At 42.0% G+C, this 14,723-nt stretch overlaps 2 protein-coding genes across 4 annotated transcripts; both read left to right on the forward strand.

Moving 5' to 3' along the window:
* Window positions 1–3,702: 3,702 nt before the first annotated feature.
* On the forward strand, window positions 3,703–8,005 carry znf408 (zinc finger protein 408). Of its 2 annotated transcripts, none has more exons than XM_064924325.1 (5): window positions 3,703–3,811; window positions 4,668–4,888; window positions 4,986–5,053; window positions 5,190–5,458; window positions 5,601–8,005. In XM_064924325.1, the coding sequence occupies exons 1-5, from the start codon at window positions 3,775–3,777 to the stop codon at window positions 7,532–7,534; spliced, it is 2,529 nt and encodes an 842-aa protein (XP_064780397.1). In that variant the 5' UTR covers window positions 3,703–3,774; the 3' UTR covers window positions 7,535–8,005. The 2 variants fall into 2 exon arrangements, with proteins under 2 accessions (XP_064780397.1, XP_064780404.1); XM_064924332.1 differs by having other exon boundaries at window positions 3,719–3,811; window positions 4,729–4,888.
* Window positions 8,006–8,632: 627 nt separating this feature from the next.
* On the forward strand, window positions 8,633–14,653 carry LOC135505188 (prothrombin-like). 2 transcript variants are annotated; one of them, XM_064924346.1, is made up of 14 exons: window positions 8,633–8,797; window positions 8,967–9,127; window positions 9,313–9,337; window positions 9,655–9,780; window positions 11,050–11,155; window positions 11,249–11,382; window positions 11,562–11,870; window positions 12,006–12,116; window positions 12,219–12,345; window positions 13,270–13,437; window positions 13,609–13,782; window positions 13,896–14,074; window positions 14,246–14,316; window positions 14,418–14,653. In XM_064924346.1, exons 1-14 carry the CDS (start codon window positions 8,722–8,724, stop codon window positions 14,571–14,573), a joined length of 1,923 nt encoding a protein of 640 aa, XP_064780418.1. In that variant the 5' UTR covers window positions 8,633–8,721; the 3' UTR covers window positions 14,574–14,653. The 2 variants fall into 2 exon arrangements, with proteins under 2 accessions (XP_064780418.1, XP_064780426.1); XM_064924354.1 differs by having other exon boundaries at window positions 8,635–8,797; window positions 9,655–9,726.
* Window positions 14,654–14,723: the final 70 nt, after the last annotated feature.

The following is a 14,723-nucleotide window of genomic DNA, read 5'->3' on the forward strand; positions in this document are numbered from 1 at the left end:
AAATACGTAGATGCGAGAGCCTTAAAGTTACACATGGTGCATGATGTTAGGAAGACATGAGTCATACCATATACAGTGGGCCAAAAAAGTATTTAGTCAGCCACCAATTGTTTCTCCCACTTAAAAAGATGAGAGAGGCCTGTAATTTTCATCATAGGTACACTTAAACTATGACAGACAAAATGAGATTTTTTTCTCTCCAGAAAATCACATTGTAGGATTTTTTAATTAATTTATTTGCAAATTATGGTGGAAAATAAGTATTTGGTCAATAACAAAAGTTTATCTCAATACTTTGTTCAATACCCTTTGTTGGCAATGACAGAGGTCAAACGTTTTCTGTAAGTCTTCACAAGGTTTTCACACACTGTTGCTGGTATTTTGGCCCATTCCTCCATGCAGATCTCCTCTAGAGCAGTGATGTTTTGGGGCTGTTGCTGGGCAACACGGACTTTCAACTCCCTCCAAAGATTTTCTATGGGGTTGAGATCTGGAGACTGGCTAGGCCACTCCAGGACTTTGAAATGCTTCTTACGAAGCCACTCCTTCGTTGCCCGGATGGTGTGTGTGGGATCATTGTCATGCTGAAAGACCCAGCCACGTTTCATCTTCAATGCCCTTGCTGATGGAAGGAGGTTTTCACTCAAAATCTCTGGACACATGGCCCCATTCATTCTTTCCTTTACACGGATCAGTCGTCCTGGTCCCTTTGCAGAAAAACACCCCCAAAGCATGATGTTTCCACCACCATGCTTCACAGTAGGTATGGTGTTCTATGGATGCAACTCAGCATTCTTTGTCTTCCAAACACGACGAGTTGAGTTTTTACCAAAAAATTATATTTTGGTTTCATCTGACCATATGACATTCTCCCAATCTTCTTCTGGATCATCCAAATGCTCTCTAGCAAACTTCAAACGGGCCTGGACATGTAGGAGGACACTTCTGGCACAGCAGGATTTGAGTCCCTGGCGGCGTAGTGTGTTACTGATGGTAGGCTTTGTTACTTTGGTCCCAGCTCTCTGCAGGTCATTCTCTAGGTCCCCCTGTGTGGTTCTGGGATTTTTGCTCACCGTTCTTGTGATCATTTTGCGTGGAGCCCCAGATCGAGGGAGATTATCAGTGGTCTTGTATGTCTTCCATTTCCTAATAATTGCTCCCACAGTTGATTTCTTCAAACCAAGCTGCTTACCTATTGCAGATGCAGTCTTCCCAGCCTGGTGCAGGTCTACAATTTTGTTTCTGGTGTCCTTTGACAGCTCTTTGGTCTTGGCCATAGTGGAGTTTGGAGTGTGACTGTTTGAGGTTGTGGACAGGTGTCTTTTATACTGATAACAAGTTAAAACAGGTGCAATTAATACAGGTAACGAGTGGAGGACAGAGGAGCCTCTTAAAGAAGAAGTTACAGGTCTGTGAGAGCCAGAAATCTTGCTTGTTTGTAGGTGACCAAATACTTATTTTCCACCATAATTTGCAAATAAATTCATTAAAAATCCTACAATGTGATTTTCTGGATTTTTTCTCTCATTTTGTCTGTCATAGTTGAAGTGTACCTATGATGAAAATTACAGGCCTCTGTCATCTTTTTAAGTGGGAGAACTAGCACAATTGGTGGCTGACTAAATACTTTTTTGTCCCACTGTACAAGTGAAAAGTGAATTGCAAAACATAGTAAGGAGGTTTGTGGATTCAACTTACCATCCAGGGGAAGAAACCAGAGGACTTGTCCTGTGACATCACTTCACCCTGGTAAGGACCGAATAGTGCCCCCCTGGGAATGTCTTTGTCTACGCAGTACACGTCCACCTCACTGCCTTCCTGAATGACCTCAATGCCACTAGGGATAGTAAGGGCGGCACGGTTTGGGACAACCCACTGGCACAGGGGTGTCAGGCAAAAATACTGGAGGGCCTTGTGTGGGGCATTCATCAATAAAATTGTCTTTGCACTCGTCGCAAACTGTCCATTGATAGGCCTCGTGGCATTGGGAAATGTATCAAAGTATCAGAACAAATGAAACTGTCAAACACAGTTCAGCTGCTCTTAGTCATAGTCTAAGGCTCTTAGCGCGAGTCTGTGTGTAAAGGCACTGGACGGAAATATCTAATAATCACACCAGAAGTAACATTTTTGGTGTCTTTCAATGGTGAAAAGCAAGTGGTCGACTTTCAATCTCTGGTTGGCTCCTTCTGTCTCAAAGGACTCAATGTCTTTTATTTCACTAGAAGATTATAGCTCATCAAAATACAATCAAATCTAATTTTATTTGTCACATGTGCAGAATACAACAGGTGTAGACAGTGAAATGCTTAGTTATACAAGCCCTTAACCAACATGCAGCTTTAATAAATAAATAAATATTTGTTTTTACTTAACACTTATTTTTCTTAAGGAGCAGCAGTAAAATAACAGTAGTGAGGCTATATACAGAGGGTACCAGTACAGAGTCAATGTGCGGGGGCACAGGTTAGTTGAGGTGATATGTATGTAGGTAGAAGTAAAGTGACTATGCAATCTCTGGATGAGCGTCAAATGTTTTATTTTATTTTTCTTACTGCACCTGATTAGCATCCATTTACTGAACTAATCTGCAAAAATGGGCTATCAAGGCAACACATATCAAAACAGACTAGGCTATAGGAAAACCAGTGGAGGCTGCTGAGGGGAGGACGACTCATAATAATGGCTGTAATGGAATGGTTTTCATGTGTTTGATTCCTTTCACTCCATTTCAGCCATTATACTCTATTTCAGACACATGTTACGAGCCGTCCTTCCCTCAGCAGCTTCCACTGATCAAAACAGCAGATCATTGATTAGTAGAGGATAGAACACATAGATACTACTAGGCTATCCAGCAGATCCAACCCGCTTGCTTACAGCTGCACTAGGGTCAGACAGGTTTTCTGTGTAGATTAAGACACATCAGAGCCGGTGCGAGATATATCTCACAAAACATACCTCAATCCAGGGATGAGGAATGTGTTGTACTCTGAATTGTTCCATTATCCCAACTGTTACACTGAGACGATTGAACAACTGCTATTTGATCTTCTCTGTGTAACAGTTGGGATAATGGGACAATTCGGAGTACAACACATTTCTCATTGCTGGATTTAAGGTACATTTTCGGAGCCGGCGCTGTGTCTTAATTTACACAGGAAGCCTATCCAGCCATAGCCTGTCTGCAGCTGTAAGCAATCCGCTGGCTACTAGGCCAAATTGATTCATATTACTACTTGGTGCATAGTTCTGCTTCTGTTGAATGGTCCTGGATGGCAAGTGACTCTGCCATAGTGCATAGGTCCCCAGACTCCCCACCTCAGCATACCATGTCAAGTCTGTTGGTAGAAAAAGCATAATATAATGGCAGTTCATGAATACAGGTGGATCAGGTAATACAATTAGTCCTAGTATTTAAAATAAACTCGACATTCAATTTCAGTCTGGCAATGGCAAAAGCATAATTGGGACCACGACACCTTGCTCCACGAGATAACGTACATGAGTTCCTATTGCCGCTGACAAATATATGTTGAAGTTGGGAAAAAACAAAAGCAGCAAGGTACGATAGCTAAAGATCCATAACTATATCATGTAGTAATCTGGCTTTTTAACCATTCGAATTAGAAAAAATATATTTCATTTACGATGTGGGTCAAATGACATATTTCCTGTCGGAATGTTTAGATAGAAAGGAACTTGAGGACTTCCGGATTCTGTCCTCGGCTGGAGAACGATGATTTTCCCGGAGTTTTCAAATGGAAAAAACGAATGATACAAATTGGCCAAGACCCTGTGGAAATCCTGAGTTAGTGGAAATGTTTTCGTGTTATTGCCGCGAATCGAACGTCTACTTGAAATATGTGTGATATCCTAATCGTAGTATCATGTTCACACTGTCGTCGACTGGTTAGCCAGACAACAACAATGTAGCATGCATGGTAGCAAAAACAGGTGCTTGAGTTTGTTAGTTAGCATCATCAGTGCCACCGAGAACAAATAAAAAAACGTTCACGTTCGTTATTAATTAGCTATCAAGCTAAATAACCACTGTTTCTAGAGTTCTGATGTATACTCAAGCCTGTTAGAGCTAACGTTAGCTACTGAAAGCATAGCTTGCTAGCTCGCCAGTTAATAGTTGGCTTGTGCTTCTTCACAATAATTGGCTGTCTGTCACAATTAATTGACAAACTTACTCACGGTCCCTTGTCGACGTCTACTGTTTCCAGTTAAGCAGGCCAACTTTTGTTAACGTTAACGTTGGCTCGTGGTTTTGACAGCGGCTTACATTAGCACTGAGATGTGTTGCCTTGTCCGCGCATGCACACATAAGTTGTCACGACATAGCTTGCCACCCGCCAGGTCCACGCAATCACGTATGCATGTCACACACAATTATTGATCAACGATGGCCATATTCCTATGGTATATACATTGTATATGTGGCTGCTGTTTCTTATACAGTACTGTGTCACATTATACAAGTACTGTATCAATGACAGCTTGAAACAAATCAAGGAGATAGGTTTCAACTTCCAATGTAGCTAGTCATTGTAAATGACATCCAAAACGTGCATTTTTTTGTGTGCCATTGTAAGCTAGTCATTGTAAACGACGTTCAAAACATTTGCATTTTTAAGAGTCTCTACATTTTGTGGCTACAGAGAGTAGGATGGACTCTCTGGGTATGAGGGGCCCATCCCTAAACCAGGACTTCCTACACAGTGTGCTGAATGCTGTTCCTCGTGGACTGACAGTGGGCCCCTCTCTAGCAAATGATGGCCAGTTGGGGCTCTGGTGTGTAGGACATGCTCTGCAGAAAGGGATGCTTCTGGGTGTGGAAAACCAAAGCAACACTTTTGACCAAAGTGAAGACTTTACAGAGGTATGTATTAGAGTGGTTGTGATGGCGGAGGCACACACTTGCTCAAGTTTCTATAATATTGCAAGTGTATTGAATGTAACACATTTGTTGTCGTCAGAGCTTGATGGAAGAAGCATATCATACGATAATCAAGGGGCATCTTTGGGACAGGTGCTATTGGATTAGGTAGGTGTCTCTGGGTAAAGAAGAATAACAAAATGTTTTGTTGTTGTTGTAGCGCTCAGCTGTATCAAACACATTAACATTACTGACACGTTTAATTTGGTCATTGCAAGAGAGAAACCCTCTTTGTTTTATGTAGATTTGCCTGTAATGCAAGGAGAAAGGATGAACAGAATGTTACTGTTCATGAGGTGGATGGAAGTCTCTGTCTAAGGGCCTGCAAAGACATCAACCCAGGGACAGAACTTCTGCTTTGGAGTTTCCTAGCTGATTCTCCGGAACACGATGGAAGCCACGGAGGGTCACTAATAACACCAGGCAAACCTCGCAAACAAGTTACACCTCGCAAGTCCAGGGAGGATAGATCCCCAGGTGTAAACTCCATGGAGCAAGAGCTCAAGCTTACAGGTAAGCCTGACACCCACATTCTTAATACACACTAACTAATAAATATGACTACTAATAAGGATGATGTTATGAAATTATGACATTTTATATTTGGATAGTTGTTTCCGAAATGTTACGTGGAAGATGTCTGTATGTCTTACAGAGCCTGAGGAGCACACTGAAGATTCAGACATGTCAACTTCTCCACTGGGGTTGATGGTGGCGGAGGAGAAAAGCCAGGCTGGAATCAAAAGGACCAAACCTCTTATCTACAAAATGAAAAAGAGATGTGTGAGAGACTCTCATTCCAGGGGTGATAAAACAATGGAACAGAATGGAGACGTTGACTCAGGCAAAATAATAAAAACAGAACGTTTCATTCCAGAAATAACCAATGTGCCATGCTCTATTGAGGACAAACTTGTGAGTCCTGCAGACGAGCCTCCAAAGAGCAGTGAAGAACCAGGTAATGTGGTAAGAAATCTCCAGGAGGAACAGGGGCCACAGGTGGTCAGGGCCAGTTGCAGACTGGCTGCTAAACCCAGGAAGGTGCATTCATTGGTGAGCTGCATCCACAAGCGTCTTCAAGGGTGCAAAAATAGGTATCTGGATCGTCAAGTGACATTGGAGGTTACGTCCAGAGTTGGTGATGAAAATGGACAAGCTTGCCAAGAAACAGACATAAAAGATAGAGAAAATATAAGCGCAGATGAAATCCCAAAGGATAGTGACAAAGGGGGGAAGAAGGAGGAGCTTTTGACAGCTCCAGACCTCTTTAACATCAGGGAAAGGAGGTATACATGTGACGAGTGTGACAAGAGTTTCTTTCAGCTCTGTCACCTGAAGAAGCACAAATTCACTCACTCGGACCTAAAGCCTTACTTATGCACAGAGTGTGGTAAGAATTACAGCTCTCAAGAGAACTTCAGGGCCCACCTTCTGATGCATAAGGGAGAGAGGCCATTCAAGTGCCAGCAGTGTGACAAGAGCTATGGCCTGAAACGGGATCTGAAGGAGCATGAAGTTCTTCATACAGGAGAGAGGCCTTTTGTCTGCGATATCTGTGGGAAGGCTTTTGCCCGCCGGCCTTCATTACGTATTCATAGGGAGGCCCACCGCGCCAAGGAAGAAAATTACCATGCTCCTAAGCTCAAGTGCCCTGTCTGCGATAAAGAACTGGCCAATTCGGGCTCCCTTAGGAATCACATGCGCTTGCACACAGGAGAACGGCCTTATGCCTGTCCCCACTGCAGTAAGACATTCCGACAGCGGGGGAACCTTTTGGGGCATCTACGCATCCACACAGGGGAAAAGCCTTACAAGTGTAACCATTGTAATCAGTACTTCTCACAGGTGCCTGAACTCCGCAGACACCTCATATCACACACAGGGGAAGTCTACCTCTGCCCTATATGTGGCAAAGCCTTGCGGGACCCCCACACCTTGCGGGCCCACGAACGTTTACACACAGGGGAGAGACCTCACAAGTGTGAGGTGTGTGGGAAGGCCTACACCATGGCCACCAAGCTACGCCGGCACATGAAGTCCCACCTAGAGGAGAAGCCCTACAAATGTCAGGCATGTGGTGCTGGCTACACGCTAATGCAGAGCTTGGTTCGCCACCAGCTCTCCCATAAAAAGAGAGAAGATCGGACATCTGGGGAGCTAGCTGACGCTCTGGCAGCTCTGGAGTCTAGCCACTCTGCCCCTGCTAGAGGCAGACCTAGAAAGACCCCTCGCAAGACAGAGGTCAAGCCATGGGTTGATGTCACTGAAGAGAACATGGAGAGTCAGACAGTAGTGTATGTTCAGGCCATCGAAGACTTAGCCATGCCTAACTCAGGGGAGGTTGTTGTCAGCACCTATGACTCGTATCATGATAATGCCATATCTTCTGTGGTAATAGAGGAAGGGTTGGAACAGGATTTGGGCCAGATTCAGCTAAATGAGAATGTCATTGAGATAATTGTCTCAGATTCTAATGATAAGTGCATTGTGGTAAGGGAGCACAAAACACACAGCAACCTGGTGATTCTACAGGGAGAGGATGGACTGAGCTCTGTGGCAGAGACAATAGAGATAGAAACAGGAGTTTAAAACTGCAAGTCACACCATTTTGCTTTCTGTTGCTGTTTTTATTTTTTTAAATCTTCAAATAAAACCAAGAATGTGAAGAAAAAATGTTGTTTTGCCTGCTAGATGTACTTTACCTAAAATAAGACAATAAGCAGTACTTATTAGGAAAATGCATTTGTCATGAATATAAAATATGTTATCACCATCAGGATACTCCATTTAGATTACTGGAGAAGGGAGCCATAATTGTCAAGAGTTAAAGATATCAGCAAATATTGACTCATCTGTGGTGGATCTTGTCTAGCCACTATCTACAGCAAATGTTCTTTTCAAGGACTGTACTAAAACTACATGCCCCTGTATTTGAGGAAATATCTTAATGGTTACAAAGAGAAATCCTCATGAATAGTTTTCTTTTTTATCTGACTAAAATATATTTGATGTCTAGAGAATGTTTATGAAGGCTTATTAAATAGCTTTACTGTATTTTAATACACTGTTGTAAATATGGTCCATCAACAAGACAATCATTATTGTTGAAGACTCCAATTAAAATAGAGAAGTACCTCTGTGGTGGCTTTACAAGAGTTATATGTGTTTTTGAACACGACTTTGACCATTCACTCTTTATCCAATGCGTCATTCAATATTTGGGTGCAAATATTTAGATGGTTGGGACAGTCCGAGACTGAATCAGCAAATATTCTGGTTTGGAGCAACTTTACTGTGTGTTTGCTATGCTTGTTTATGCAGCACACACTATCATACTCTAAATTAGCAAATGGCAGTATTTAAAAGGTTGATTTATTGTGTGTGTTTTTGACATGGCCTTTGTCTTTATCTTATGATATTCCTCTTGTAATGACTTAATAGCAAACATTTTTTTTATAAAGTAATCCATGAGTAGGCCCTGACAGAAAATAAACCATGGCGAAAACTATTCTTGACATAGTGTGGAAAGCGTATCCATGGCTATAGGTAATAGTTGAAACTTTAATGGAAATACTGAGTGCAATTTCCTGTTGTTGACATGACCCAGGTGGGAGGCGCAGCCCCTAGTCAATCTTAGTACAGTGGTTCAATATTAACCAGGTGGTTCAATGTAACAGAAAGTGGGGGGTTTCAATGAGTACTGGATTTTGAGGGGGTGAGAAGGTTTGGTGATGTCCTAGGTTTTGCAAGGAGTTCTGTCTTAACCATCCGCAACAATGGGTCGAATACCCGCAACTCTCATTTTCACTCTACTATTTTCTTCTACACTTCAGATCACCCTTTGTGAAAATGGTAAGATACCAGTTATTTATCAGCCCTGAAAGCCTAAAAGCAAGCTTCAAAATATCGATATTCTGAAAATGTATACTCCTTAAATTGTTACTCCTTGATGTGAATTAGGCTATTTGTCAGTTATAATTTCACTAAACAATAGGTTGAGTTATCAAATATTTGTTTATAGTATTTCTTAACAGCAAGGAGGCCTCACAGGTTTTTATCCGTGCTAAACGGGCAAATTCCTTCCTCGAGGAGTTGAAACCTGGGAACTTGGAACGGGAGTGCATCGAGGAGATCTGTGACCATGAAGAAGCCCGTGAAGTCTTTGAAAAGCCTGACAAGACGGTGAGAATGTCTGGCTTGTTCGATTGAAGTATCATGCAAAGCACATTAATATTCACCTTGGTATACTGTTAACTAAATCATGAGCTTTCTGTTTACCTGGGTAACACTATGTTTATTTGTGTAATAAAGTATGATTATAGTATTTCTCCCCAAATAACTGTCTCAATTGATCTTTCTTAATTTAGAAGGCCTTTTGGACCACCTATTTGGGTAAGTATTTGTTTTTTATTCGTTATTACATGTGGTTTCGATCAAAACCTTATCCATGGAATATGCAATCATCAGTCAGAACACCCAATGTAAATAGATGGTATTGAACCAGAACAAAGTGCAACTGAGATGTGAGTCGACTTGTTTGAGGAACAGGCTTTAGCCCCAGTGTCGGTGACCCCACGTTTTGCTCTTCCCACACATGCTATGCTCTTTATGCTTAAAAAACAAACATTAATATCGGCTTTGGCAATTATAAGCAAGTAGAGTCAAGTATTTCCTCATGTTTTCTAATTCTTGCTCTGTCTTCTTCACAGCTTGCAAAGGCACTTCACTGCTGAGAGCCAAGGACAGTATAAAAAAATTGAGAGGGTGTATTGATGCCAGTGGTAATAATTATGGCCTGATTACACTGCACATTTCAAATACAGTGGCTTGCGAAAGTATTCACCTCCTTTGGTATTTTTCCTATTTTGTTGCCTTACAATCTGGAATTAAAATAGATTTTTGGGGGGTTTGTATCATTTGATTTACACAACATTGCCTACCACTTTGAAGATACAAGAAATAAGACCAAAAAAAAACAACTTGAGCGTGCATACCTATTCACCCCCCCCCCCCCCAAAAAAAAAGGCAATACTTTGAAGACCCACCTTTTGCAGCAATTACAGCTGCAAGTCTCTTGGAGTGTCTATAAACTTGGGCACATCTAGCCACTGGAATTTTTGCCCATTCTTCAAGGCAAAACTGCTGCAGCTCCTTCAAGTTGGATGGGTTCTGCTGGTGTACAGCAATCTTTAAGTCATACCACAGATTCTCATTTGGATTGAGGTCTGGGCTTTGACTAGGCCATTCCAAGACATGTTTCCCCTTAAACCACCCGAGTGATGCTTTAGCAAAATGCTTAGGGTCATTGTCCTGCTGGAAGGTGAACCTCCATCCCAGTCTCAAATATCTGGAAGACTGAAACAGGTTTCCCTCAAGAATTACCATGTATTTAGCGCCATCCTAAAACTCTGACCAGTTTCCCAGTCCCTGCCGATGAAAAACATCACCACATGGTGTTCTCGGGTGATGAGAGGTGTTGTGTTTGCGCCAGACATAGCGTTTTCCTTGATGGCCAAATAGCTCAATTTTAGCCATATCTGACCAGAGTACCTTCTTCCATATGTTTAGGGAGTCTCCCACATGCCTTTTGGTGAACACCAAACGTGTTTGCTTATTTTATTTTTTAAGAAAAGGCATTTTTTCTGGCCACTTCCGTAAAGCCCAGCTCTGTGGAGTGTACGGCTTAAAGGGGTCCTATGGACAGATACTCCAATCTCTGCTGTGGAGCTTTGCAGCTCCTTCACGGTTATCTTTGGTCTCTTTGTTGCCTCTCTGATAAATGCCCTCCTTGCCTTTTTTTTTTTTTTTTTTTTCATTCCACTTCACCAATTTGGACTATTTAGTGTATGTCCATTACATGAAATCAAAATAAAAATCTATTTATGTTACAGGTTGTAATTTAACAAAATAGGTAAAAGGCCAAGGGGGATGAATACGTTTGCAAGGCACTGTACGTCAATGATTGATTGACTAAATGTTAATGTTTGTGTTGAAATCAGCTAAAAAGTGTGAGGATTCTACAAGGAAAATGTTATAATGTCACGATACATTTTTTGAGCAGGACATCCTGTTTCTCAAATATTATGTGGGCCTGCGTCTTACAGGAGAGTGCTCAGTGGGCAATGGTGTGAACTACAATGGTACCATCTCCACTACTTCCTCAGGCAAAACATGCCAGTACTGGCGCAGTAACTTCCCACACAGAATTACGTATGTATTATTGACCCCATAACATGAGGAACGTAATTTCAAAGTTGTTCCATACGTGATGTGTTGTTGCTGAGGGGTAACATCTCTTCTTAGGGAGTTCAATTCTTCGCTGGATGAGACCCTGTATGAGAACTATTGCAGGAACCCAGACAAAACTCCTGAAGGACCTTGGTGCTTCACCAGAGATCCCACAGTCAGGAGAGAGCAATGCACCGTCCCAAAATGTGGTATGATTTCACTACTTGCATAATAACCAACATTTGGTTGCATGTTGTTGCTGAGCAAGGTGTACTTTTACACTGACAACCGGTGGTTTATATGCCTCCTTGTTCAACAACAAAGTGCAGAGCATGTTGCTTGTTGCAATATGTCTTAGCGGTCCTCAATTGTGATTGTTCCCTTACAGGTGAGCCTTGGGTACCCCCAAAAGTATCTGCTACAGTGGATGGGAAAGCCAAGTACACTAAGAAGGACTGCCTGGCCAACAATGGCTTGGATTATACAGGTGATCTCTCAGTTACCATGAATGGCAAAACGTGTCTGCCTTGGGCCTCCCCAAAGGCATTGGCACTCAGCAAAGGAAAGAATTTCATCCCAGAGGTCAAACTTGTGACGAACCACTGTAGAAACCCTGACGGAGATATGGAGGGACCCTGGTGCTATGTGGACAAGCATGGAAATACCACTGTGGACTACTGTGACCTTGAGATGTGTGGTGAGCTGTTTCAACACTTTTTCCAGTTTTAAATGATTCACTTAAAATATTAGGACACTGGGGGGAGAAAAAGGATATCTGACAAGTATCATAAATGCTCTTTACTGTGAGTGCTGGACTGTTGTTCTCTTTCAGATGACCCAATAGATAACTATGAGGAGGCGGCTGGTGGAAGGGAAAGGACAACACTCTCTGGGCCCAGACAATCCTTCTTCAGCCCTCGGAGCTTTGGCAGTGGAGAGTTGGGTAAGTAGTATAATTTTGGTTAGGATTTTTTTTGTTTTTACATAAAGTGTAAGGTACGGCAAACAGAGGAGTAAAGAGTTTATTTCATGACTTTGTTTTCAGTGTGCGGAGAGCGACCCATGTTTGAGAAGATAAGTAAGAAGGATGGTAGAGAGCAAGAACTGATTGACTCCTACCAAGGAGGCCGTATTGTTAAAGGGATTGACGCAGAAGTGGCCAGTGCACCATGGTAATGAAATTAATAGATATTCAAAACACCACATGTATTCTATTGCATTTACGTAGGACTACTACTTAGGATCATGGTCGTCATGTTTGACCATATACACGGTGGGTGCGGGAAAGGAAGTTATCTGTGTGTCTGTCATTGAGAGGATGTGTTTTGGGGTTGTCGATGCATTGCCCAATTTAAAAGAATGGAGTGTCTACAGAACTGACTTTTCTGCACCTTTCTTCCAGACAGCCAAGGGCCCCCGAAGCTTTTGCACATGCGAGATTCTCTACTTTGCACACAGTCTCTGTTCTACTCATAGACAATAGAGCTACTCTGGCGAATGGTGCCTTTTAATAAAGTTAGATCAAAGCTGAATCGATGTCTTCAAGATCACATAATGATAGTAGCCTGTTCTACATAGCATAACCAAATATAATAGCACAGTAACGTTACTCTAAGACAAAAAAACACCACCTAATTTCTTTTGATATTTTAGGATGATTGCGATCAAATTGTCTTTTTTTTCCTCATGTGGCCAAAACTCAAAAGCGCACCACTAGGCAAAATATGTGCTTTGATTGAAACACGACACAGGTTGGCTATACTACAGTTTGTTAACACCATCTGCTCTAAAATACACTCACTGTACATGAATTCAAAATAACACTGTAGGCTTCTTTGAAACGGTAGCCTAAAACTCAAGAAGATCTAAATGCTTATCCCCATGAATCTGATTGAGATCAAATGGTTGGTATGCAGATGCTGCATGGACATTTCACCAGTAAAACCTGAATAATGATCATTTCACGATTGGCCGTGAGAAATGCACACAAGGCTGGAAAAGTCAGATCCGCAGCCTCGGCCTAAAAAGAAAGGCACAGATGTAATTTGGCAGAAGAAAATTATGATACCTGTTATTCATGGATGCTTTGGTGGTAGGCAGGTGATGTTGTACAAGAAAAGCCCACAGGAGCTGCTGTGTGGGGCCAGTCTAATCAGTGATGAGTGGATCCTCACTGCAGCCCACTGCATCCTCTATCCACCATGGAACAAAAACTTCACCATCAATGACATCCTGGTCCGCCTTGGCAAACATAACAGAGCTAAGTGAGTGGCCATCTCCTATTTTCCCATTTTATCTTTATTAAACAAACAACACCCATTGACCTTTGCACAGTTCAACAGTGAACTATGACATGCCATAAGACTTAAGACAAAACAATATTATAGCCATAGCAAAATATTCTTGGCTCATACCGTATTTCAACCTAATCCCAGGTTTGAGAAGGGCACAGAGAAGATTGTGGCTATTGATGAGATAATTGTCCACCCCAAGTACAACTGGAAGGAGAATCTGAACCGGGACATTGCTCTGCTGCACATGAGGAGGCCCATTACTTTCACAGATGAGATTCATCCTGTCTGTCTACCAACCAAGCAGGTTGCTAAGACGTAAGAGAGTTTAACGTAGCTAGCAGTAATTATTAAATATGAATTATTAACATTTCGGAGCTTTTTCCCTTACTAGCATTGGTAGCATCCTTTTTTTCGATTTCTCCTTCAAGACTGATGTTTGCTGGCTATAAAGGCCGTGTGACAGGCTGGGGGAACCTATATGAGACATGGAGTTCCTCCCCCAAGTCTCTACCCACAGTTCTCCAGCAGATCCATCTACCCATCGTTGAACAGGATATCTGCAGAGACTCTACCTCTATCCGCATCACTGACAATATGTTCTGTGCCGGTGAGTAGCAGTTCTCAGCTCTTTTCTCAGTGTGGTAATTGCTGTATACTGCAGCTCAAGTCCATCCAATATGGTAATCAAAAGTGAATTGGTGACCTGATAAACAATTTGGTGAATCACAGGTGTTACCATTAGTATGATGCTTCCTCACAATGCCAATGTACTTTTCAGGCTTCAAACCAGAGGAACAGAAAACTGGTGACGCTTGTGAAGGGGACAGCGGTGGTCCCTTTGTCATGAAGGTATACAACTAGAGAAACACAAACTTCACTCATTAAATGTCTTGCATATCCCCCACTTTATTTGATATACTCATGAGAATGACTTATATCCTCATTCACAGAGCCCAGATGACAACCGTTGGTACCAGATCGGCATTGTGTCCTGGGGAGAAGGATGTGACAGGGATGGGAAATATGGATTCTACACTCATCTTTTCCGTATGAGACGATGGATGAAGAAAGTTATTGACAAAACAGGCGGCGATGACGATGATTGATTGTTATTTCTTCTCATTTTTCTCTACATGCAAAGGAAACTGTTGTAATATTGGAAATAAACATGCGTTCCTGATCATGATCTGCTTGTTATTATTCGTAGACTCAGCAATAATACTTTTTACAGAAATTAATCAAAACTAAATTCAGAT

The sequence above is a fragment of the Oncorhynchus masou genome, chromosome 2 (assembly GCF_036934945.1).
Source record: "Oncorhynchus masou masou isolate Uvic2021 chromosome 2, UVic_Omas_1.1, whole genome shotgun sequence".
In the NCBI taxonomy this organism is placed as follows: domain Eukaryota; kingdom Metazoa; phylum Chordata; class Actinopteri; order Salmoniformes; family Salmonidae; genus Oncorhynchus; species Oncorhynchus masou.